We start from the raw sequence: 27,490 nt of genomic DNA on the forward strand, positions 1-27,490 counted from the left end.
GCCGGGCATTCGCGATCGTGGGCCGCGTGTTCGTTGCTCAGTTTCGGTCCAGGCAGAACTGCACGCGCTACCCTCGCACGACCGCCTCGTGTCCTCCGCGACGGTGCTGGATACGCGAACACATGTGAACGTTCATAGCCATCCGAGGGAAATCACCGAGAAAATATTTGCAAACCGTTTCGTCGAAGGAATTTCTTTTTTTTTTTTATAAGAAAAATCACCGATCGTTCGAGGACTCTCGAGTTTTCACGGAGCGTGATCACTCGTTATGAGATCGAGAGGACTCGATTGACGAGAAAGTGGCGCGACGGCTGTCCACGTCCACCTGGAGCGTCCTCGCGTGCCCCCGCGAGACTGTGTAGCGTTCAGTGATCATTCGTCGACCTCGTGACCGTCGCTTCAAAGTCACGTTCCTTTGACGCAACACCGTTTCTGCTGGATTTACGCGACTAATTGCGTTCCCGGATCGATACGACGCCCAGTGATCTCCGAGAGATCTTCGAGCTCCGGCGTAGATTTCCACGCTAGGCGAACGCGTCGAACAGTTTCACGCATTCCACCCGTTGAAAAAAGCACGAAAGACTCCTTCACGGGTAATTGATCGACGCTATAATCGCGGAGAAATCGTTGTCAGTTAATTACCAAATCACTTCGCTGAAAATTCAGTTCGTCGACGTTCACCGTCTGTTTTTCATTGCTTTCGTTCGACCGTCAGCCGACTCGTCAACAAAACATCTTCGTTTAACGCGTGACTGTCCTTCTTTCTCCCCGGATCGACGATCGAACCGAACCGTAGTCGGTTTCGTCGTAGTCGGGAATTCGAGTCAGTTGCGTTTACAGTGTCGTTTGAAGCGGCTCGGTTGTGTGACGGAAAAAGCCGGAACCCGGGAAGAAAATAGGGAACGAACTTCCGAAAGAGGAATTGGAAAATACAGTGAACACCGTGGAAGTGATGACGATGTTGCTGCTGGCGGTTTGGTGGCTCGTATACGCATCGCCCGTGATTTTCGCCGTACAACGGGCGAAGGAACTCGGCGATGGAAAAGGTAAGACGCGTCGACTTTAAAGCGTTTCTACCCCGTTTTACGTACTTCCCCGTACCGGGGAAAAGAAACGCGGGTATACGTGTTTACTTAAACAAAGCCCCGGATGGGAACGATTACGGAATGAGAAGCGGCAGACGATAACCCGACGGGAGACAATTGCAGTCGTGCAATAAGGATACTCCGCGGGCGGGGTATAATAGAGATTCCGGTCTTTCGAGATATCCCTGTAAACCGTAAAGGAGAACGTTACGGGCGCTCAATGACGCAAGATTTGCACTTTATTAAAAGACTCTGCCCGCGAATGGTGGGCATTAAAGAGTCGAATTAAAGTACCCCCTTCTCCCCCTCCCTCCCCACGTTCTCTTGGGCGGCGTGTTATTTTACGGGAGCTCGAGCCGCGTTCAACGACGACGCTATTTCGCTCTTCGAGTCGATTAAAATGAAAATAACGAACGTTTCAGCGCCCGAATCGTAGGTAACACCCCTTCTGGTAAATGGCTATCTGTTTACCTTCTCGCGGAAAGGAATTAATCTCCATTGTGTACTCTCTCCCCCCTCCGCCCCACTCCTATTCCCCCCTCGGTGATTTTAAACGAGCTACCAATTAAAATCGTCCGATCGATGCGTCCCAATTGCAACATCAACGACCAGCCTCGAACATCGGGGGGATGCGATCGGACCGTTCCGTTTCCTGCTCGATCCTTTTGTGCCCGTTGGTCCTTTGAACTCTTCGCCTCTCCCTCGCCTACGCTCGCCACCCAGCCACCCAACAGCGACACAGGTATCGCTGGATGCACGTGAATGACGATCGGCGTTTATCGAGCGTAAAATTTGGATTTGCTACGGAGCTGTAACGGTTGCTCGAGTTTACGAGGTTTGCGAAGCACGTCCGGAAATTTCCCGTACACAACTGGTGAATTTCGTGTCCCCCGGCTCGTCGCACGACAAGACTTTCACTGTTTCGTCTCGTTACAGTTTGAATTTCATCGTCCGATAGACAAGTTCGATCGTCGTCTCTTGGATAGTCGCGAATTCAGGGTCGTTCTTGGACAATCTGGAAGACGTCTAGATATTTATGGAATAAGACAAATTTCGCGACAACTATATTCATCAGAGTCCTAAACTTGTGTCTATTTCAAGAACCTTTTTTCCTTTATTACCAGTTAAAAATATGTCAACGCGAATGTATCTTTTTAAGAAGTTTAGGAGCACGATTTTACGAGATAATTAATTAAGAAAAAAAATTAGAGGCACAGTTTTTCTAAATTTAAAAAGAAATTAAAGGAAAGATTGATGAGTGTGGACATATGCAATATCCGTACAATTCAAATGGTTTGACAGTTCGATCATTCGTGCAATTCTTAAAGGTTTCTGGAGTTTTTAAAGTTTTGAAGGTTCTGTGAAAATGCAAAAGTACAAGTTTTGCCAAGGCGATTTCTACGTACGCAGTGAGTAACTTTAATATCCTAACGTTTCTCAATTCTCACTTTGACACTTTATAATTTTGCCCGTGACAAAATTCGGATCCTCGATTTTTCTAGTTTAGAATGTTTCCAGATTTTGATTAGATCTTCGTATATTCGTAAATACTTCCAGCCCTGTTGTTTCTTGTTTTATATTGTGTGTTGTTTAACAGTCTCGATATTGTTATATAGATATTTTAGAATAACAGTATCCTGTTTGTGAAACATTTTTCCTAACGAATCAACGCTCGGAAATATCAATTTTTGAAAATATAATATTGGTATTCGATGGATTAAATTTGCTCGAGGGGCTGTGTTCGCTTGGGAAATCGGATCGCGATATGGAGGGGCGCAAGAAGTTAGTCCCGGGTTTGTACATTTCGCAAGACCATTAACTACGAGCATCGAACCGTGGATTTATGACACGTCAACCGCTATTGAGGACAAGCCAATAAGACGCTGGAAGTACATGTGGTCGTCAGAAGCACAGAAATTTCATAACAATACAGGAACTTCTAAGGCCCTAATTCCTAGCACAATGAGAATACCGAAACATCGATAATTCCATACATACACCTTTCAAACTGAAACATAAGTGAAACATTTACACTCTGCAACAAAGTAATAAGACACAGTATTAACGAAACACGAAAAAAAAATTTTTAAGTATAAAAGTCGAGGTTAATTCACCGTATCTTTCAACGAGTATGCTTACACGATCGTCTCTCACGAGAAAACATCAACCCTTTTCTTCCCTTGCGTTCCGATCGCCTTGTGACACGACCTTTTACTTTTCCGTTCCGCTTGCGACGTAAACTGCTCAAAATGAAAAATTCTGAAACAATGTGACCGGAAATCGGGATTCAACGCGTCGCGAGTCATTTGACAATTTCTAGAGCCTTTCAAATGGGGGCCATTCGACGAATAGGATACTTGAGCTCTGAAACGTTGAGTGTTCCGCGAATGATGCATTCCGGACACGTGGGACCCGGTATGAACGAAAGACGAGATGATATTGGCGAGGGTAATTTTGACGGCGTAGTGGTTTGACTTTATGTCGCTGACAGTTCGTTGAGTTATCTTTGAAAAAGTTCTCGAAGCCTTCTACGAAGCGTAAACGAATCGTGTTAATATTATATAAAATTAAGAAGAAGAAATAAATAGATTTTAAAAAGTACAAGGTGTCGTAAAAATCCTGTTGCTGATAAAAATGGTGATCCATCAACTATAAATTTACTGTTTACTGTTGTAGTCCGAGTCTCTGTACTTAATTTCAGCGAAATCTTTCATCCTCGAGCTTTTACTTTTACTCACAGAACTATTTTTACTTTCCGTGGAAATCAGTACAGTCGTATATTAAAGAATGCCACGTTTTAATAATCGCGAGATATTTCCAGTTGTCCGTTTCATTAATGCGTATACCCAAATACGTAACGGTACACTAATTGCTGTATTATAACTGACTGACACACTGTAACTGGCATTGGCAGTATGAAGTGCAAACTATTTGGGAAGGAGATAGACCAAATCCGGATTTCTACGTCAACAGTTTAATGTATGCCATTTCTCGTGCATCAGGAAACCTGTTATACGCAGTCAGAATCAGAGCGTCAGAATCATTATCCGCGAAATTATTTTGAAAGCGTTTATTCAAATACTAAAACCAGACAAAAAATTTGTTGCTCGTTCGAATCGATGCATCGATGATTTCTATCTAACCGTATGGAATAACTTATTATTTCGATAAATGTTTTCAAAATACGTACTGGAATAATTTAAAAGAACAATAGAATAATTTATTATTTCGATAACTGTTCCCAAAATACGTGATCGAATAATTTAGAAGGTGGGTTTGCGGTTGCGGACGTAATACAAAAACATTCATTCGTTACGTTTATACGAGTCGTCGACGTCGTGCGGACATTTTTATATAAGTGCATTAAAAAAGTTAGCTACGGGGTTCTTTGTCGCGTCGCGGACAGTTTATACAACTTAAAACTTTCTAACGTTGCGTTAATACGTCAAAGTTTACGAAAAAGTGAAACTCCATTTTCCGGTGTATACCGCCGTGAACGAAACAACCTGCTCAGCGATCAGAAAATTAAGAAAGCAGCCGAGAAGCTAATATTCTTCACGAGAAAAACCACACGATACTACGTTATGACATGACTTCGTTACTCGTTACAAAATAAGAAGCGTACAAACTCTGTAGCTTTTATGCTATAAATACTCGTCAGACAATGTTTAGTTGACGAGTGACAAGAAAAAGTAGGATCCTTCTTCCATTATACAAGCATAAATTAGGATCCCTGAAAGTCTAGTTTGTGCAATATACTTATACTTAAATGGCTAGTTAATAACGTGACCGATTAAGAACTCGATACAAACTAACACAGCAAAGTTTCCAGAGGAACCTACTTCTGGTTTGGCTTCCTTTTGTCGACTTACTTTTCAAACTTAATTTCACTTTCCTCTTTTAGGGGATTCTAATTCTGATCGAATATACGCGAATACCGTAGAACGTTAATTATTGGGTACAATAGAGAGACGAAACATTCCCGATAAATGAATTTTCCGATAATCGATTTAGAAAAACAAAAGTAAGGGACGCGCAACAAGAGAATATACGCGTTAATTTTATCGAGCAATACATGTTTATTATACGTTTAAAACAATTATTTTATTTCCACGTCAGCTGGTCGAATAGAACTATTTTGTGTCGTACGAATTCGATCTAGAAATAAGAGGTTGCAGAAATAATGATAGAATAATCCTCAAAAAATTTCTCGTTTTTTCTCGGCCGTTCAATTAGTCAATTGCACGCAAGGTGGTCCAAGTTTCAGGTCACATTCGTGTAACACATTGGCGGCGATCGTCCTTTCCACTCGTCCTATTTCTGTTTCAAATAAAAGGGGAACAATTTTCCGGGTGCGTTCGTTCGTTGGACCAAGGGAGCAGTGTACGAAGAATTTTGCACGACACCGCTGTGTTCCATTGTCCCGCAACGGAACATTGCTTTATATTACAGGAGTTTTATAAAGAAATGCTCGAGCCGCGCGCACAGCGATGCAGGAGACACGGTTGTTCTTGTTGCCCCGACCGCGTGCACAGTGTTGCGGTTTTTCTCTCAACGCGGCTTCATCAACGCGTAATCCAACGAAACGTCACGCCGCGTTACGGTTGGCTCGTCCTTGCCGGGCTTAATTAAACATAAATTTAACGAAACCGAATCGCGCTGCTGGACATTTTGAAAACCGATGCTAAAAGAGCATCCGCGGTCGAAAAAACGAAGAAACCCCGCCTTACACGATCCACCCTACGCCCCCTCGTCCTACCCTTCTCGCGATCGCTGTCGCTTTTTCATTTATAACGATAACGTCTGAGTTGCCACGGGAAAGTAATAGCGCTCGTGTCGCTTTATTTGCTCGCGGTACGCGAAACCCACCCAGTCAAAGACCAGCATTTTAATTAATTTAACCATCTGTATAACGACGTCGCGGAGGCTCGGGCTCGTTTTTGAGTGGATTTTTGAAACTACGCCGCGCTTTTTACCGACTAAATTGGCACGTACGAGTGGGAAACGGTGAATCGATACCACTGACGTAACGCTGCCAGCTAGTCACTTTTTCAACCTCTCTATTGTGCTCGTAGAAATTTACTCCGGTTTTGTTTCGTGTACAGGCTACGTCGTGGGATTTTACGATTGAAACAGGAACGATTTCTCGAAAGAAAGACGCGTAATCGAATTCTCTGTGTCACGAAATAGGCGTTTGTTTTTTATTTTAACGACGTAAATATATACGTCGTTAAAATAAGTATATCTTCTTTTATCGATACTTTTTGTGTTTCGCGTGCGTGCGTCTTTCCAATAAATCCAGTGAAAAATTCTTGGAATATTTTAATATGTAAGTTAAAATAGATAATGTCGATAAATATGTCGACCATAAGAACGACGCATAAAAGAGTTATATTAATCTAAGGACACTCGAGTCGTACGTCATTGTTCCGATGTTCTTTCGTGTAATTGGGGAAAATTAATTCCGACGAAGGAGGGCCGTTATCGACCGCGATACGGCGTTAAGCCTGCTGGCCAGATTTCGTAATCGTTTAATTAATAATACGTTGCGGCGGCCCCAGACGACACGGCGTAAAAATGGTCACGGCGGACTGAAACGGTTCGTTAAACAGCAGCAATTCCGCGTTAATTAGCGATTATGGAAATACGATCGCCACTTAATTGGGACGCGCGTAGGTCGTTATAAAATAACGCGAACAGATCGGTTAAATGTTCTTCGGCCCGGGCCCTCCGCAGTTGGAAACGCGTGTGACCAAACACCATTACTAATTACGGGCGCAGGAGCTACCAGTAAATTGCCCTCCATTAGGTACATAGTTCGTACCGCATACTTGCTTCGGCTTAACGTCGCAACAGCTGCGACTAGCTACCTACGTGTACCGATCATAAATAGTTATTGCCGTAAAAAATGCCAGGCGGTGGGCGGCGAGGAGCTCCGATTTAAGGGGACAGTGTTTTCGATTGAAAATTAAAGGCACTTTATCATGTGGTAGAATAATTAGACAGGAATCGAAAATTAGTGTCTCGCAAATTTTTATACCAGCTGCTTAAAAGTAAGATGGTCTGTGCTGTATTAAAAAATTGCGATATGGTACTTGATAGAAAAATTAAATTATGTTTTGAATTTCTGCACATGTCGCACAGTGGGGCAAATACATGCCAAACGCAGTAAAAAACATTTTCTAACTAAAATGACATATGTCTATGTATAAATTTTTTATATTTTATTTTATACACTTTAGATATGTATTTGGATCATTATTTAGTCTCTTCTGATGCGATTCCACTAATAAACTTGTTGTAAATATCAAATCTTGCAATTTGTTCCTTAGATATTTCTGATTCACTTAGTTTTTCAAGATTTTATATATATATATATATATATATATATATGCATATTGTAGGTACTAATATTATGGTGGCCTTCTCAAACAATGATACTGACAGGTTTTGTAATGTAGGGATTTTAATTACTGTTGCATATAGCTAATATATTTAAGTAAACAATTTATCCTGATGAGACACATGATGTTATTTAATTTCATTATAATAAAGTTTCGAAGTCCTAACAAACATTATGATTAAAATAAATTATTCTACTGCTAAAAAGGCATTATAAATAAATCTCCAAAGAAAGTAAAGAGAAATGGATAAAGAGTATGTACTTACCTGATCCACTTGGTAATTTCATCATTTTTGTACTAAGCATGTATCACCTTGCAAGCATAAAACACACGAGAATGCCACTGATTTCTCAAAAACGACAGAAAACGAAATACTCCAAATGGTTTTTCCATGTTTTTGTAACATTCGTGGAGGAGCAAACGTATACGTCATTTTCGTAGTAGCACCTAATTTTTTTTTAGAAATAAAGACCAGATATCAGTCTTCAAAATGCGACCAAAACGAATCCTGCAACTCACTGCAGTCATAATTAAAAAATGGAATGAAAATTCAAGACGCTCAGTTAGGTTTAATTAAAAAAGTATCACAGATAGAAAAATGTTATTTAGTACATTTCTAGGTAAAATTGATTTCATCGCTTATCATTCAATTTGGAAGAACAACAGAATTGTAAACGATGAATTTATTTTCGGACGATTTTGAGATTCACCACGTCAGAAATCGTAAAAAAAATCATGTCAAATCATGGACCCACGTGTCCAGTTAAATATATGTGAATAAATGTTTCATTATACTTTTGAAAAAACACCCCACAGTGCGTCGTCGTAAAAATGGAGAATTTTTGCTGGTGTTTCGTTAAATATGCATCATGTTTTCAAGACTGGTGCCAAAATTCCAGGCGAAACGCTTAATGCTGTCCCCTTAATTCGGGTCCGCATTAACGCGCGGAAGCCATCGACGTTTTCTGGTCATTTGAACTGGGAATCGGTCCAACGAGAATACCAAGCGGAACCAGTCCAAAGGAAGATAGTGTTTACTGGTTATTTGTCGGGGATTTTACGGTTTCTTGACAGCGGAATACCCGGTTCCTGTGCTATTCTGGCCGGGCGAAATCGTCCCCTAAATGTTCCGCTGAAAGATAATCCAAAGTTTCTTGCCTGGGCGCGGAAAGTTGTTCTCTGTATCTGAGCTTCGGCCAGGGGCTAATGGCTCCCAGTGAGTCACGTACCGTTGCAACACAACGCACGGGAATCACGGGGGCGGGCAAAAATGGCCACGGATTCCGCGCACGCGATACAATCACGGTTCGGGTTTACTGGTCGCGACGCGGAGACGCGTAACTCGCGCGTCCGTCTCGCGGCAGTTTCCGGTTACGATTCGTTCCTACGGAGCCTGGATCGCGTCTAATCGGTGTAACCCCGTGGCCCCGTTGCCCGACGCGACTATAACTTTTCATTTAACGACCTTCTTCGCAATTTCGCTACTTAGATAATTGCCATTTAAATTAAGGCCGGCTACGAGGACGTTCGACGACAGATCGATACCGGAGGAGCACGGGCGACGAGGAAAAGCGGCACAGCCGCCGGCTCGTGTACCGACGTCCATGGTCCTTAAGCCGCTCTAAGCTGACTTAAGCTCACTTAAGGTCGCGTCGTTTCTTCGCCAGATGAAATTGGAACGCGTGCTCACCCGTCCAAATTAAATACACCGTGAATGACGTTTACGTAGCTGCCAGCTACGGGTGGAGCCCGTTGTCTCCGATGCGTTTGTCGCGGCTTCCAGTTCCGGGTGATTAACTTCCAAGCGTTGTTGCGTATCTGGAAATTTCTCCGCGGATCGCCCGATTGCTTATCAAACCTGCGTTTTCGCTGACTGGCACCGTTGTGCTCGATGTTCCACCATCGATGGCGATGATTCAAGAATGAATATACCTTTAGACGCCCGAAAATGAAGCGTTTTTCAGGAATTCTTTTAGATCTAATAAAACAATGTATTATTTCTCAAACAGGGTATTAAACAATTTTTTATTTTAAGAAATGAAAAATAGTGACGGCTTTATTTGTACAGTCTTGTGGGCGTCCTCTCACGCGACTTATCATTTTGCGTAATTTCCTTAATGTTTTCTGTAGATCTGAAACAGAAAAGTAAGGTATTTTTCGATTAATGAGATATACCAATAAAAACATGAAAAATTAAAAAATTTTTTAAGAAAACTTCAACTTTTGACACAATTTTTGCTACTTTTATCTAAGAAAAAGTACTTCGTAAAAGAAATAGCTTCTAATTTTTAGGTATATCTAGAAAACAATATTATAATGTAAAACAAACAACAAATTTCGATATTCTCTATTAGTCGATTGTAACTTGACATCGTTGGAATAGTAACCGTCATATTTTTCGAACGTTATGTATTAGAGCTTTTAGCAGACCAGAGACCAAAGGATTCTAATAGAAAACTAAACTCGAAAAACATTCCTCTCCGAACGTTGCATATCTCCAATCACGATCGATATTTTTGCAAGCCATGCCATCTGATTTTCAATACGATTCTTTTGAAAGCAACGATTTCAATATTGCATTACCTCATGCGATACTGTGTTCTTATCAACGACGTCTTACGAGGAAAATCATATCTACGATAAGCGTAACCATATTTATAGCCGTATAGCCAGACATATTCATGCAATGTTTGCGAATAAAATGCGAGCATTTCAAATTGTATGAATATGTATTTACTTCTGCCTGGACGAGAGACTGTTTCATTTGCGATAATTGAAAATATAATTAACGTACAACAAACACCGTATGAAATATAACTATGTTGACATTTATATCATCCTTTGACGGGAAAGCTTGTCCCTCTATACGGAGAAAGTATTTAAAATACATTCGTTATACAATGACGTGAATTGTTCCCTAATTACAAACGTGTTACTTTTTTCTTTGAGAGAGAGAGATTCTTTTAATCAATCTTGATACTCTCACGAAAATTGTTGACTCCATTGTCACACGGCGAGTCAAGACCGTGATTGTATTGAAATCTACAGATGGTGGGGTAGTAGCTGGAGTGATAAAATATTTATGCTGAAAAAGTGCCGGCAGGGATGCGTAGGAATGACTTTGGAGTGCACCTCTTGTTCTGATTTCTACTAATTGTAAGTGGCCGTCCAGAGTCTGGCGTCCGGTAGACGCAATGTCTGGAAACTGTTTTCGAATGCCGGAGGCCTGCACTTATAAAACGCTCCAACAATTTAAACTTCGGGTTCACAAAGTTTAAAGATAACGATCAAACGCGTCACGTTCACGTTTACTTCGACCTACAACGTGAATTTTAGAAAACAAATCGTTGTAACGAGACTTCAAACATTTATGCAAACGCATATTTCTTTTATAGAAATTTATTTCGACATTGAAAGGCGTCAAAAATATATTTTGTTTTGCATTCACAACATACATATAGTTACTAAGAGCTTCCACAAGTCATTACGTTGCATATTTTGACATATTATATGTAAATAAAGATATACAGTCTAGTTAAAACTTTGAAAAAAAATTGTAGCTCTATTAAAAAGATATAAAAGTAAAGTAGTGATGCTATACTTTAATTGCTTCGTAATGAAAAGGTAGAAAATAATTTTTTAACCTCACATGTGACCTGAAGTTGAAAAATTTTTAACGATTTGACACGATCAGATTGGAAATGGTGTGACTGCTTGGAAAAGCATCGCCAGGAAGATAAATTCGTAGCTTTTAGAATCTAAAATTTTATACTTCAAATTGCTTTTTTCTAAAATCGTTCTACTATTTTTTTTTTCTAATAAATTGTAGATAGTTCTATTCTGTGAGAAAAATTATTTTGATAACTTCTTCGAGCGATTCAGTCAATAAATTAAATTCAATTAATTTTGATTAATTTCTAGGATACTAGAAGATTTTTATTTTTAAAAATATACAACAATTTTATATAAGAACGTGATTAGTATTGGAAGATGCTAAAGATTGTAGGTTTCAGCTAGATTTACACGAGCAAAAATACATACGTTTCGAATACATAGACACTGCACGAGCTCAGCAGTGAGTGTCAATATCATTCGCGACACATATTGCAGGAACTCAATAGTAAATAATAAGTGTCAATATCACCCGTAGTAAATTGGAGTTCAGGATTTCACGCTGATCAATACTATAAATTGAGAATGATATAAATACGTGTGCTCATCGAAATAGTACTGTCATTTTTCAAGAAATATTGCAATACTTTCAAAACTAGCACGTTGCAATATTTAAATTTATTTTTATCTCAAAGCCTCGATTGGTCGCTCGATAATTAATTTAACATGTGTTAATACTCAGGGACGAATCCAAAAGCCTTTCTTAAGAAGGGCAGGAACGAAATATAAAAAAGTATGTTCTTGAATCTTATTTTGCACGATTCGAAATATATATTAACCATTATACCAAGAGTTTCAGAATTACATTACTGATGCTATAGTATTAAAAAAAAAAAATAGAAATGTAAGTTAAAGTGTTGCAAGCTGCTTTCTTTAAAAGTATCCTGGGTAGCGATACAATTTTTTCCTCCTGTGATGTATGACCTACCGACGCCAAACTACTCCCAAAGGAATGCAAAGGTATCCTCTACGTTCTTTCTAATTTAATATAATGGCATTTCTGCTATATTTTTCATTATTATGGAAAAAGATATCTGGAAAGAAATATTGTCGGTGAGCTCTAAAATAGAAATAAAAATTTATATTTCTTTTGACAGTAACTATCGAAAACCGTTTGAATAACGTTTAACAGACGTTTCTATTAAAATGTACGTTTAAATAAATTAGAACGTTTGCTTTTATATTTATAAATTAATGTTAGTAAAAGATTCTCTCCTGTTAATTTCAAGAACAAACATCAATCTGTTGAGAATTTCTTTACTATATTTATAAAATTGAATATAATTATCATATTATTATATAGAATTCGATTGTTAGGAGAAAGTTCAAGGTTTAAAAATATTGGAAATGTAAAACGGGTAGAAGACGTAGCTTAAAATATGTGCTGTTACTTTACATAACGAGACGTACGACTGCGTAAACGTTTGATCTATATCTGTAACAGATAGGATTGTACTGAAATAGTAAGACGTTTATATTGGCAGTTTAATCCTGTGTGTAGTCCCGGAAGTACCGGAAGTCACGAAGTATACAAACGTTGTTTGTATGAAGTAGCCTCCAAAAATGACAGTATTTTAAAAGAACTGATATACATATGTGTTTAACGAAAAAATGTGCAATTGAATTTTATTATACGGGAACCAATATGTAATTATATTCAGGAAGGCAAATATTTGTAAATTCAAAGGCGCAACTATATTCTTTTTAAACAAAACAAAATTTTGGTTCCATTGGATGCACGATCAAGTCTTTTTGAGCAGTAGTGTATATTCTTAGGACTAAGTTTGTGTCTATGAATGAAATTATCCCATGATCGATAGCCTATTCTCTTATACGTCAACACCATCCATAATTGCATTGTAATTTGATCGATTTAGATGTAGTTAATCGGACGAATTAAATTTGATAACTATCCTCAACATTGATCGTTAAAGCCCTTTGGCACGATACAAGATTATATTACCAATAATTATCGATTTCGGGCATAGACGTCCGCCAGTGGTTTACATGATATTCGATAACTGTCAATACCAATTACTCGCCTACGAGATTGACGAAAAATTCCAATTAATTTTCAAGCGATAGCGACAAAACTTGCGTGGATTACACTTTATCCATCTACCGCTTCCCGTAGCGATTAAATAACAATTTCGAAAACTATCCGCCAAAAAAGGAAAATTTTTATTCAACATGCTTCCGCACATCTCAAATTGTTATTTCGATATCTACGAGCAAAATTTTATTTTACACGAAAAAAACTGACAAGCACAACTTTTTTTCGCGTTAAAAGATATAACGCAGTTTCCCGTATCGTAAAATGGATTGTACGCATTTTACTACTTCTAAATCCAATATTCTGGAATTTCTTAACGCATAAAAAAATTCTTAGTATTACTGCATCAGTATACCAGAACAATAAATTTTTAATAACAGTATTGCAATATACAGGGTGTTCGACCACCCCTGAGAAAAATTTTAATGGGAGATTCTAGAGGCGAAAATAAGACGAAAATCAAGAATACCAATTTGTTTATTGAGGCCTCGTTAACAAGTTATTAAGGTTTAAAGTTTCATACGGACCGAAAAATTTTTCGGCGGAAAAACAAATTTCGAATCGTTCTGGAAAAATTATTTTCAGTTGCAGAGGTCAATTACAGTCATTTTTGGTGAATAGGCATACCCCCGAAAACCTACGCACTTTCGAGGAAAAAATTCGTGTAGGTGGACAAATTTTATTAATAATTTTGTTGATGACTTTTCAACGAAGCCTCAGAAAACAAATTGGTATTCTTGAGTTTCGTCTTGTTTTGGGCTCTAGAATCTCTCATTAAAATTTTTCCCAGGTGTGGCCGAACACCCAGTATAAGTATGAACAGAGTTGGAAAATGGAGCGTTAAGGGTAATACTTTGTATTGCAATCGATATCTGGCAGCGCAAAACGATACCTGGAATAATAAAAATAAGACTCTGTTCCATAGAAATTTGGCGCCTCGTATGAGAGTCCTGTGCAGAAGATGGTTTCGCGCGAAAAAGGAGGAAAAATATCGAAGTCAAAGGAAGTGACCCAAAAACTCCTCCGCAAGAAGTTTCACACGACCGGAAAAATAAAAGAACTGCACCGTATGAACCAAATAAAGAGTTACAAGCTGTTCTCTCAGAAACGAATGAACATATCAACTCCATTTCTTTTTTTTTTCAATTAAACGATTCACTCGATGTCGACGCTGAACTAGAATTAATTCTATCGAAGAATACTACCGCGCGAGAGGATCTAAATTGAAAAGACTCATAGACGAGGATTTCGACTGGCCATTTTCAACCATTCTTTCCCGGAACAAAGGAAAAACTTAAATTTTTTCTCTGCCTCGCACGGCAGTCGTAACTTTGTCTTTTTATCCGCGTGCGACACCAAGGAGTAAAAAAAGCTGTCGCAAGTCGTATAATCTTCAGAATGTGGCCAGTGCTATTCCACGAATCGGAGGTCCTCGCGCCTTACGTGAACTGTGACCTTCTGACAGCTTTCTCGTTCGCGTGTGTACACCGTGTACGAGAGTCCATCGTTCAACCTATCGCGGAGAAGAGTTGATAGAAGGTGCAAAGATCGCGTTTCTTCGATTCCTGTCCTCGCGGTGACGAGTCCCGCGAGCTTCGTTGTTCGTTTTCACGCTGCGATGGATACGCTTCGGCAATGAGAAAGTCCTGGTGGCCTCAATTTCACGGCGCAAGAATCGCTGCTGAGATATCGCCGGGTACAATAAAGTCGTTGTTGCGTGAGAAAGATGCGAGTCCCGGCTCACCTACGATCCCCGAGATGAAATTATTTCACCGTTCTTCGGAAAAACGTTGCGGCCATGTAATAGGTTTTCGTGCTTCCCGATCGAGCATGTTTTTCTAGTTTTTTTTTTTCACATCCCCGTTGCAACAGTCGCAACGGCAATCATCATAAAACGCTCGCGGGAAAAGCCCCGCGGATTATTTTTGTACCGAAAAATTTCAATCAAACAAATCGAATAGAGGGCAGGGCTCGTGTAAAATCCATTTGATAAATTTCAACCGTTATTTGCTTACTCGTATCGAATTAACGTTCGTTTGACTGACGGCTGACAACATCGCGTGCAAATCTAGCTCGATGTTGGTTTAACCCCTTCGCAACGGCGAACGCGCGATGAAACTCAACTGTGTATATCGACGGGAATATGGGTAACCGAATAATGTTACGTGGGTATTGATAACTTTTTTATTTTCGTTACATTTCTTCCTAGAGGTATTGCGTTTTAACACTTTCCGAATGGAAGTCGACGAGCTTGTCACGACAAAAACAAAATTTTCTCCATACGTATGGTAAATTTATATGCAGGATAATGTAATTCTTGGACGTACGATGGAACCATTTCTTCATTTCAACAGATGGGGTTGGGGGGAAAACAAATATTATCTCAACCTACTCTTTCGAGATCGGATGATTGGACACACTTTTAATATTCCTGGAATAATCGTTACAAAAGGTTTCAATTATCTACAGTCACAACATCGTTATAAAACGGATACATTAATGTAATGACTAGAGAATGATCTATTGAGCTATTCTTCATATAAATTTATTATTTTAGAGAAAATTCACTGATATATTTTCAGAGTAATAAAAGAATTTATAAACTCGGTTCAAAATGGAAAAGACGCCAGAGGAAACGTCTCTAAAAGTATACTTGAACTCAAGATGGTGTCATTAACTATTCCTCGTATAGAGGGCTAGTAATTCTGGGGATGGAAATGGTTCTAAGCCAGTCGTAAACACAACTCCGTCAATGTATTATTCTCGAAACACATATTCTCAAGTTCTCCTTTCTCTTTGCCGTTGAAACGCGACCGGAGTCTTTAATTCGAGGCATCGCAAAGAACCCAGCGACGGTTCAGCGTTCGAATTGTATTTCCACGGGAGAAACGCGGCGAGCCCTGCGCCGTCGGGATTTCAGAAATGCACTTACGTACGCGCGGATACAATCGTAGCCACGCGAGATTTCCGCAAACAGAATGGAATGTGACGATAGCGCGGCAGTTAGCAGAGAGTGCGGGTCGAGGGTAGTTTCGGGGTGAAACGGAGTCGAGGGGCCAAACGCGGGCTGACGCTACGTGCTTCCGCGACTCCTTGTACGTTCAGAGCCCATTTTGACTGCCTCGTCCTGAGCATTCACCTGTACATGTTCTCATTATAATCGTACATACGGCGTACATACGCCCACCGTCTGCCCGCGTGTGCGTGAACTGGCTCGAAAGCGGAGCTTGCGGGACGATACAGCCGCCCACGCGTGAATAACGTTGATAAGCATCCGGTCCGCGAGTCTCTCTTCCTTTTATCTTCGCCCTGTGTCCGTTCGCCCTCTCGGCCTCTTTCTTTCGACGTCAGCGTGACACCGTGACACGTTCCCAGGTGCAACTCGGTCGATGGAACTCTTTGTCGTGTCACGCGCTCAAAGCACAATGAGATTAATTAGCCGAAATTGTAATTTGTTTAAGAGAAAAATCAGAAAACGTTGTAACGTTAGACTTCGCTGTTTGGGTATTTCTTGCGATTAAACCAAGTCAAATTAAAATAATATTGTATAAACTGACATATCATGAGTTGGTGGGGATCATAGCTAAACGATATTTTTAAATTAGAAAAATATCAACCATAACATATCAAGATGTCTAAGTTGGGTCTGAGTTAGGTATTTGTATTTTAAGAAAACGATTTTTAAATATTTTTGGGATTCTCGATTCATTAAAAAGTAGATGCAAAATGAAAACTCCATTTCTGGAGTAGTTTATATTACTATAAATTCTTACTCCAAAAGCAATTTATTCAACGAGGAAGTAGAAAATAAAATTAGGTGTCTAAGTTGGGTCTGGGTTAGGTATATTTGAATAGAACGATTTTTAAATATTTTAGGGATTCTCGATTCATTTAAAAAGCTATATATCGATGCAAAATGAAAAATTCGTTTCTCGAATAGTTTATATTATAATAAATTTTTACTTTTAAAGCAATTTATTCAACGAGAAAGTAGAACATGCAATCAACTTTCTTGACATTTTACTCTCCATTTTATTGAAATATTTATTTCCGGAGCAACAAACTTAATACCTTTCATTTAGCCAGCCTTGCCTTTCCATTAGGAACGAGAGTGTAAAATAGTAAGAGCGTGGTTCGAAATGGTCAAAGGAAACTCTGAGAGCCAGTTAGAGACTATTGCAGCCCGAGTGGCAAGATTCAAATATTTATTAAAGCAGGCGCGTTTAACCTATGTTGTTTCTACTCGCGAAACGTTCGATTAGGAACTCCTGATTTACTCTGACGGAGGTGTTAGAAACGCATTAACGACTGGTTCCGTGGAACGACGAGGAAAGTGTTCCGCGTCTTATTGCCGCGTCGTCATGGGGGCGAACGGATGACTCGATTCAAGGAGCCGTTTCATCTGTCAATTAAGAGCCGATTTAGCAGCGAGCAATTGGCGGAGTTCGAGACGTTTGCCTCACCTCCGTTTCTCTCTCTTTCTCCGATCCCCGGGCAATAATTAAGATTTAATTTGAGGACAGTGCAAAGGTGATGGCGGGATTGGATTATTGCAAAGATTTCGACGGCAATACCAATTTAATGCCATCATCGGGAACCGGGACGTTTTTCGCGTAAACGTTCGATATAATAAATATTCCGCGCGGCAAGTGTTGTTCTATCTTTCTGTTTTTTTTTTTTTTTTGCCCCCGAAACGATTCATAAGCTGTGAACTCGTTTTTCAGTTATATCGCTGATAAATTTACCGACGCACATATTGGAAACGCATATTTTCAGCGAGCCAAAGCGGCGTGTATCGAAGAATTGCGAAACGCGGATTGAAAATTTTACATCGGCGCATTTTTCATATATCGCGATAAGGTACCCGACACAATTTATTTACCGGAGGAGGAAGATATTTGGAAAATATTCTCCGTGCTCGATGTTATGCAATTATTGTTTTTGCGCCGCGAGGTAAAATTGTTTTATGGCAACCGTTCCCTGTAATTGGACGGAAAAGAAGAAAGAAGAGACAATAGTTTTTTTTCTATTCGTTCTTGTACTTTCGAATGATTAAAATAAAAGGTACTAATATCATTTTACTAGAAAATAGCTAGGTATCCCGTCAAACCGATACCTGAAATGCACACTGTACCAATGGTTGGACGCAAACTGACCTAGTTATCGAACGCAGCAAAATCATATTGGAAGCTTCATAACAATTGTGTGCATTTACGGTACTGGTAAACAAATGAATAATGTGAGGGAGAAAATAAAATCATAAACCAGGTAACCTTATAATAATTCATTTTGTAGAATATTTTTATATCTTCTACGAAACAGTGTCGGTGCAGATCAAAGCAAAGATTTATGATTTAATTAACATAGACAAAATATTGGAAGAAAAAATAATTCGGTACTTCACGGATGATACTAATTCTATTTTCGTCGGTGAAACATGAGAGTTCCGTGTCAGTTCACGCGAGTTGTCTTAAGCTATGTTAATACAGTTTGGTCGTAGTATATTCGTAAGCTCCCGTGTTAATGTAAATGAAGTAACATTACAACTGAATTTTGATGGCTCGGATCCCTCTTAATCCGTGTTGTTACGAGCGTTTAAGAAAACGACGATATACGCTTGTTCTAGATACATTTTTCTCCTGCGCAAGAATTACAAGAAGATTTAAATTAAATTGCCAAGCAGCAGTACCGCCTTTCTACTTAATTACCAAAGACTCACAAGTGGCAAATACGATATTTTTAACTGTGAAAAGAACAGTACAAAGAAATGTTTAATGTTAAATAAGTTTTATGTTTAATTTCTGATTGCCTTTTTGGGTCGAGTAGGAACGAACGTATATTATTAGTCTAATTGTCATTTTAAACCAGAGACATAGGGACAATAATATCTGTAAAAATGTGTGCACCGTAGTGAACGTACATTTCAAGTATTACATTTGACGTTGGTTTAAGAGAGTATGTATTAAAACATTAATTATGATATTAAAGAATTTTAATCCGCTCTAATATTGCAATGTTTCGATGTTACTTTACACAGCCTTTTAATTTCATTAAACGCCCTCTCACAGTAATTGCAAGAGAGTTTTAATCAACCTCAACGAGCTTTTAAAATAAATGTTTTCCTAAGATGGAACAAGAGCTATTCGAAATTATGCTAAAACGATTTTACACAACTTTTCCTATTTTTCACGTCGAACGATTCAGGGTTAACTTAATTTTTTTCAAGTAATATATTATACTTGTTTATTTATATTGTTTTGGATATAGATTAAGTCTAAGAATCATGAATTGCTGCGAGACGTGCTTTACAGTGCCATAATGAAAGTCTATAATCTAATAACTCTTGCGTTTCGGTATTCGAAACATGCCCTTTCTTAGACGATATTAGAATTATCGATGTTCCAACATACTCTAAACTTAGTTTCTGTACACCTAGTTCCGTAACATAGAAACTTCAAACATTAACATAGATTATACAGAGTGCCCCAGAAGTGGCCACGTTACCAGATAAGAAGAGTTCAAAATAACTACAAAATCAATCAAATTGTGTCTAAAACATTTTCTAGTATTGCTAGAAGCAAAGGACACCATATTTCATTATATCTCGATGAAAGCGTTACTTCGTTAGCTAAGTTTTCCGGGTAAAATGGAGTTCAAAGACTCTATGCATTTTCAGAATCCGAAAGTAATTCTTTTTATAAACAATTAAAAGTAATCTAAACAGGGTCACGTTTGAATTAATTCTCATCAATAAAACCTTAACGATCTATTGATAGTACGGTGCTGAAGACACCATAAAAAAAAAAAAATGCAAAATTCAGTTTTCACTGTTGAATGAAAATCGATCCAGGACGCGATAAACACAGTTCTCGCTTGCGGCCGCCATGCACGATTTGTTTCGGATTATTTTTAGGTGGGCGTCGTTCGAAAAAATGTTCGACTAGGTACAATTGAAAATTGAATATTCCCACAGAGAAAACCGCAATAGCCAATAATAACAGTCTCATACAGATACTGTATAATTATATCCTTTTACAGGTAACGTTTATGTAAATGAAATCATCAACTCGCGTTCACATTGATTACAACAGGCATTTACAGCGCATCGAAATATGAAATTTGTACAGCACAAAAAATATAAATATAAAAGAGATATCATCAAACGGTTTCACGTTTCGCCGGAAAACCGTATTGTTTCCGAGCATCGATTTTGTTATCGTCAGAAATATTACATATACCCGCGAGTCGTGATCGTACACGCAGATCCAGCGCGTGTCTCGCAAAACTATATTCTCAGCCGGAAACGATGTAGGTCAAAAAGTTGCCACGTTCTCGAGTCTGCCTTTCGAAAAGTTTACGCCGCTGGAACTTAGAAATTGATATCCCGTCGAAGAAACCGTTCGTACGCGGGAAAATGAATTTCGACGCGGCTCCGGCATAATAAACAACCGTCCCGCGGGAACGAGACGTATTTTCAGACGCACCTTCGACCCAGATTCCGGGTTCCGTGGGAACCGCGGGGATCCCCCAAATGGTAATCCCTGATCGAAGCACGATCTTCTCGATCCGATAAAAATTTGGTTGCCCGTGGATTTTGCAACGGTGAATTTCTGCTGACGGGATTAAAGTACATTTTGCCTTTGACCAAGTATTTTATCCGCGGGGGGCCGCCTGTTGGAGTCAGCTTTTCGACGGACGACGGTCTCACGATTCTTTTTTTTTCAGTGCTCTTCTTTCTTACACGAGTCGGTCAGTATTTCCTCATACGTCGTATAAGAACGTACGAGAGGGTTCCAGCGAAATATAAGGCGGTCGCATAAATCCTGCGAAAAGGGGATCCTACGCGAACTGGGCGAAGATGGATGCGATATATATCTTCGCGAGGATAGAGTACGGATCGAGGCAGAACGTTCGCATCTCGTTACCGCGAACGAAACACGTATTTAGTGGGTACCCTGATCGAATTGCATAAATTACAGTCCGGCTCCGGACGTTGCTCAAGCAACGACCGAATGAGGAATCACGTACTGCTTTTAATTCACTGTGTACCGGCGGATTAACCAGTAATCAACTCCGTTATCCTTAATGGCCACGGCGTTGTCGACCAATCAGCCTAATCAAACCGCGCAACCGAATCCCTTTTTTAAGGCCTGTCAAGCTTTCATCGTCACTTCCGTCGACCTTCGTATCTATCGATTCCAACGTTTCGACGTCAACGATGCTTATTTTCTCATTCGGTTGTACTCAGCCGTGAGATCTGTTTAGAATCGATGCACAAAGAAACGGCGTCCGTATAAATTTTGTTCCTTTTGTTGCACGACCTCCTCCCCCCTTCAACCCCCCTTTCTCGTACATGCACGGGACACGATGGCACATACTCGCGCGTGAATATTTAACGAGTGCAATATTGATTTTACAAGGTGAAACACGCCTTTGAAAGGAGATATCGATGCTGCGAGTGGTTGATTAAAAAGTAACTAGAGAATATGCATGTACCCTGTACCGATCAGAAGTTTGGATACGTCCATCGCCTGTAGATTTTGAAAATTACTCGTTACGCTCGTTTCTAATTTCCGGTTAAAGTTCTGAGAATATCAGTGAGTGACCCAGTGTCAAAACTATACTTTCTCTCTAAGATCTAAGGTGAATTGTAACTGTACACTCAAATGGGATAAGTACAATAACTGATATAATACTCGTTGAGAAATAGGGCGCCCGCGAAACGTAATCCTATTTCAACAACGAGCATTTTACTAAAATTTATGCCAAATCATAAATATGCACGTTAGATAGCAAAGATGATCACGGCGTTTTTCAAAGCTGGATTCAGAACTGTGAGTTATAGTCCAATTTAGCAATGCCAGAACTTTGCATTGCACGTTTATGGTTATAGCGTAAAAGGGACGATAGCACCGAGCGTAAGGGAGTATGGACAACGTCGAGATATTTTCGACTGAGACGTCTGATTTAATACAATTTGCAATTCTTCCCAGAGATAAACTTCTCAGCCTTGTGGCGCTGCTTCGCTGCGGGTAGGATCTCGTGAGAATTTTGTAGGAGACAAAAAAGGAAAAAGGAGGGGGCGCGTTTCGTTCGGGCCTGCTAGTGGACTCATCAGTAAGGCTTTCTAGCAGGCCCTGCTTTAGACGACTGGGATATTGGGAAGTCGTTCGAGAAATGTATATACATATAGCAACCGAGGGGTCGGTCGAGCGCTTGTGAGAGCGCGACCCCTCTGGTGGCGAGCATGGGAGGCGACGCCACAGCCTCCTATATCTATCGAGTGGCTATCGAAACCTTGTAATAATCTTCTGTGGCCTCGAGTGGCCAGTTGATTTAATTTCTTATTCCCTACCGACAAGTTCCTTTTCTTAAACCGATTATAAGTGGTTCATATACAAATCTTAAGTATCTATTTTTCACTATATCTCAAGAAATACAAAGTTTAAGATGCAACAAGAGGCACGCAAAGGATGAACTTTTTTTATTCTTGAAGACTTTATCTATTTCAGAGCTAAATCTGATAGATGCGAATAGAGGAGTCCAACAATATTGTGTGGGTAGATTATCAATGTCCTTGAGCCCCCAGTTGATTCTGATCATATTATACTGTTCAGAATGTATATTGAGTTCGTCTCTGGTTCCGTAATTCCCGATACCCAAGTACCTGCATGCTTTACTGCTTTCACGAACTTGCTATATCTCTTCGGCCGATAATACATTTAGATCGCTAAAAACGTAGTGCCTTAGGATCCCATAAACTACTCCTTATGTCTATACGGGCCTCGAGAGTACGTGACCTAGAAACAGTTCTACACTTTGTCGCATACTCTTGGGATCTAACGTAACATAATAAACTGGGTCTGTGGTTTGGATCGTTGAATGCCTCGATGCGAATGAAAATAGATTTTCTGGTTGGACAGGTCGAAATCATTCATATTCTCGATGCATAAATAGAACGGGAAATCGAGCAATTCCATAAACAACAATCGTCGTTAACTAGCAATGAAATTCCATTGATATGTTATTGTACTGACGAGGGAAGAACTAAAAACACGGGGTTTTCAATTTATTGTACTTTCAGTTTTATGTGTAAAGAACGTAATAATATCTACAGATGTTATTGGAGAAGTGTAGGTAAAATAATTGAAAGCCGTACTAACTTTAAATGAATTTTATAATAGAATTTCGTTTATATTTCCACCTACATCATAAATCTATTTACCTTCACAGAATATAAAAATATTACCAATATATTTATTCGTTTCTTTGCGTAAGGAAATCTTCATTAACAGATGTGTAGAATATCCCAATATTTGTTTTGTAATTTGCATTCAATTTCATTTACGTTTATGTACTTTTTCGCTCGAGTTGCGCGGAAATTCAAGACACGAACGCATAGTTAAATATAGCATTTATTGTGTAAAAAGAATAATTGTACGCAATCGCAGAGAGAGAGAGAGAGAGAGAGAGGAAATAAATGATAAAATAAAGTGCATAATTACATTTAACTACGTTCAGTGGATAATTATTTGTAATGCACCCAATAAATTACAAATCCACAGTCGCATTATTAAAATTCCATTGTATTCGTGTGATTCGCTATTTCCGAAATTGTTGAAAACGATCTCCATTTTATTCTGCTCTTTCAAATAAACTACGAACGATTCCTAACACGTTCTGCTATTTCGATCAATCAAATGCTAAACTACGTTTTTCTTTCAATTGCTCGGCGCATGCATATCCTTCAAATTACACAATTTAATGCGCATCCATAAGTAAATGTCGAGTGCAGGAACAGGGTTCAAAAAACCTACTTTGAGGGGAGGAGTGATTGTGAAATGTACGAGAGAATATTCTTATGTTTGGTTCGTGTTAAATCGTCGCTCCATAAATAAACGATGAATGCAATTGAACTATTATTTTACTATATTCTAAACCTGACATATAGCAACAAGAAAAGTGAGAAATTAGAACAGGTACAAAACGATTCCTCACATTAGGGGCTTGTACAAATATGAATGAAACACTGTGAATTTTCTCGAAAGCAAGGCTTCCGTACGATCAAATTTTATTTTACATTTTCGACTTATTTTGTTTCACGTAGAATCTCTTGCGTAAAAAATTAATTAAAGCAGTTTATCTTGCCTCGACTCATGGTACCACGTTCCCCCATGTCCGAACGATCGATGTTTCTTCCTTCCTATAGTACAACGAATCCTAATTGTATGACCCACAAGATTTACCAACGTACTGAACGCTCTGTCCATTTGCACCGTCCGCACTGTCCCATCGGGTAGGCGGTCACGTGGACACGTTCGTCACTCATTAGTATCGAGGAAGGAGAAGTAATTGCAGCGGGGCGTACGGATGTTTCAGATTGATCGTTAACAACGTAATTAAACTATCCGTTACCACGGAAACGGCCGATGGTACAGTTGGCTCTGTCGTGACTATAATCCAGTAAACCGACCAATCCGGTAAACGGACGCTTACAAACCGCGATTCGCGGCTGCTAGAGGGGGCGTATTGAGCATCAACGTTAATTAGAACCACTCATCATTTGACTTGGTTGTAACGTCGTAGTTTGCACGAATTACAGGCAGCACGAACCGACGTATGTACCCAATAGCAATCTCGTACGCGGCAGCGTAGGCGCAGATGCCGTTACTATTAGAGAGCTATTACGATATTTGATCAACGCCGTCGGAAAGATACGTCAACCCGTTTGATACATCAGCCGCGTCTTGGGTTGGCGTTTCACGGAATGCAAGTGTCACGGGGGCTCACAGCGTCGTGTTCGGTTAGTCGTGGCTTTTGGCGTCAAATTTATGTTAATTTATTCGCTTTTATAGCGTTTCCATTTTTACCATTGAGCGTGTCTCTTCTCCTGTTTTGGATTTCGTCGCTCCCCAATGTGGCTGCTCTACTTTACAGGAGGACGTTGGAAGCGCACCGATTTTATTTCGCGGGCACACAGAGATATTCAACACTAGAACTACCAAACCAGTCAAAATGACTCATTCGTTATTTCTAATAAAACTTGTAAAAAATTTATTCGACTGAATTTTTGAAAATTTATCGTAATTTTTTAAAAGAGAATATACATATAAACACTTATTTCCATTGCATTATATATTTCTTCGCGTATCTATCGTTTCAATTTCTTTGGTACAAATAAACACACTATAATTGTCGGTAGATCTAGTGTTAAATACAGTAGACTTCTGACATGTCACAACCATATGCGTCCATCAGTGGCGTCGATATTAAACAGTTGACGAATAAAGCGTAAGAATTTTACATATTTTATTTTTTATGAATAAATTGTATTACTACATTACCATAGTTATGTTTATTGAAAGTTAGATACAAATTTTCGAAGAGAAATAGACAGGGGGTAGGTGTTCCGTAGTTTGACGAAATTAAAAAATTTCAAACCGTTCTGGAAAAATTATTTTCGGTTGCGGGGGTCAATTGCAATCATTTTTGGTCAATACACATACGCCCGAAATCCTACGCACTTTCGAGAAAAAAATTCTTTACCGAAAGCATGTCTGACCGTGTCTGACCAATGTCTGATTCCCCTGAAATTTTATGCGTATGTTTAAAGAATCATAACTCCTGAACGGATTGGAGGATTTTAATGTTTCAAAATGTGAACTACGTGTATTTTAGTGTAGATATATGTAGAAATTCTAAGATCATTGAAAAAGTTGTTCCTTAACACCGTAAAATTAGAAAACCCCCATAAACGTGGTCGAAATTTGATACAACCATAACTCCTACAATAGTGAATATATTTCAATGAAATTTAGTCTGGAAGTAGAGCTCATGGATACCTAGTTGGGGAGCTTTGATGTGAAATTCGAAGAAATTTTATTCGAATTTAACACGCCAAAATCTGTTCGTGTAACGAAATAACAGTGGTCGTTAGTTTCATCTTTGTCCTGGCGTACGATTTCTGGGTGGCTCCGTCAACGGATTCCTCGAATAGGGAATAATTCGAGGACGGGCAGCAATTTTCGTAATTTCCGCGTTCACGAAGCCAAGCGGCACCGGGGATGTTTTCTCAACTGTGATTAATGAGAATCTTGAAGGACGCGTGTTACGACAGTAATTACTCGACCTCGGTCCTCTGGCGTGTATGATCCTCCGGCAACCGCATAGGCGGTGAGCTGCTATTGAGACGGGCGGCGAACAGTGTTGTCAGAGTCCGTGGCGTCCTCGATTCGACGGGCAAAGCTTTGGGCGCGATAAACCGTAGGCTTCGAATTAATTCTGACACGGCTGGGAAGTGGCTCGTTTATTCGGAACGCAATCGGTTCGCACGGGCGAGGAAATCTGGCGTCCGGCGCCCTGGCGCAATAACAATCCGAAACAATTATTTGAAGGGAACGTTTGCTCTCCTTTGGCACGCGTGACTGCAAACTTGGGTAGACAAGGAAGCTGGTGACGTGGTTATTAGAGTCTGCATGTCGATCAAACCGCTTCTGTAATACCGAGTTACAAAGGCAACTACCAGTCGAACCGTTAGACAAGAAATTAACGAAGCTGAGCGCAACCAGGCAAAATTGTCCTTGTACCATTTTGAACCGTCGAATTGCTGAGGTTGTGTCTCCAAATAAATGTTATATTCGTTCCAGGATCTTCCAGTACATTCTGTAGTGTTTGATATTTAGACGAACCTGTTACGGACTGTCGCAGTTCCGAGAAATTTGAAACGAACTGTATTACTTGAGTGTTTGTTCTGTTCTTTGAGCCTGGATGTTGACGGTGGGGATCTCTCTAGTAATTAACTGCAGCGTCGTAAGTTTCCACCATATGCACCCACCGCAAGAATCATATCAGTCGAGATCGGATACAGTATATAGTTTGTAGGTAGATTGATAAATATTGACTATTCGCGACGAGAGAACGTCAGGACTGATACAGAGTAATTCTCTGAACCGAGATAGTAATTTACAGCGAGATTCGTAGGATCAAAGTTTTGTTGCAAGTCGAATCTCTGATCTTCCGTAGCACTTTGTGCGAAGCTTCGTTTAAATTCCATTCGGTAGTTCGATCGTAACAATTTGCATCTCCGACTCCGTAGCATCTGTAGTTTCTTACAAAGTATATTATTCGTTTCTACCCTTAAATAAGCGTATAATAGCTTTTTAAATATATCATGAATATATAATATATCTTGTTTCACAGAGTGAATTAATTTCAGTGACCGCATGGGTTGTCGATAATGCGAAGAGATCGATTGTTTCGTAGATGCTCGGCATGAT

General features: G+C 39.5%; 1 protein-coding gene across 1 annotated transcript in view; it reads left to right on the top strand.

Moving 5' to 3' along the window:
• The first annotated feature begins 803 nt into the window (after nt 1-803).
• The window catches only part of LOC122403565 (suppressor of lurcher protein 1-like), a 240,218-nt gene continuing 213,531 nt past the window's right edge, over nt 804-27,490 (top strand). Inside the window, exon 1 of the mRNA XM_043407157.1 lies at nt 804-1,046. Coding sequence (XP_043263092.1) covers nt 953-1,046 — 94 coding nt within the window. The 5' untranslated portion in view covers nt 804-952. The remainder of the gene's footprint in view (nt 1,047-27,490) is intronic.

This window comes from Colletes gigas, unplaced genomic scaffold (assembly GCF_013123115.1).
Source record: "Colletes gigas isolate AHSC1104 unplaced genomic scaffold, ASM1312311v1 Colletes_gigas_Sc00061, whole genome shotgun sequence".
Taxonomy (NCBI): Eukaryota; Metazoa; Arthropoda; class Insecta; order Hymenoptera; family Colletidae; genus Colletes; species Colletes gigas.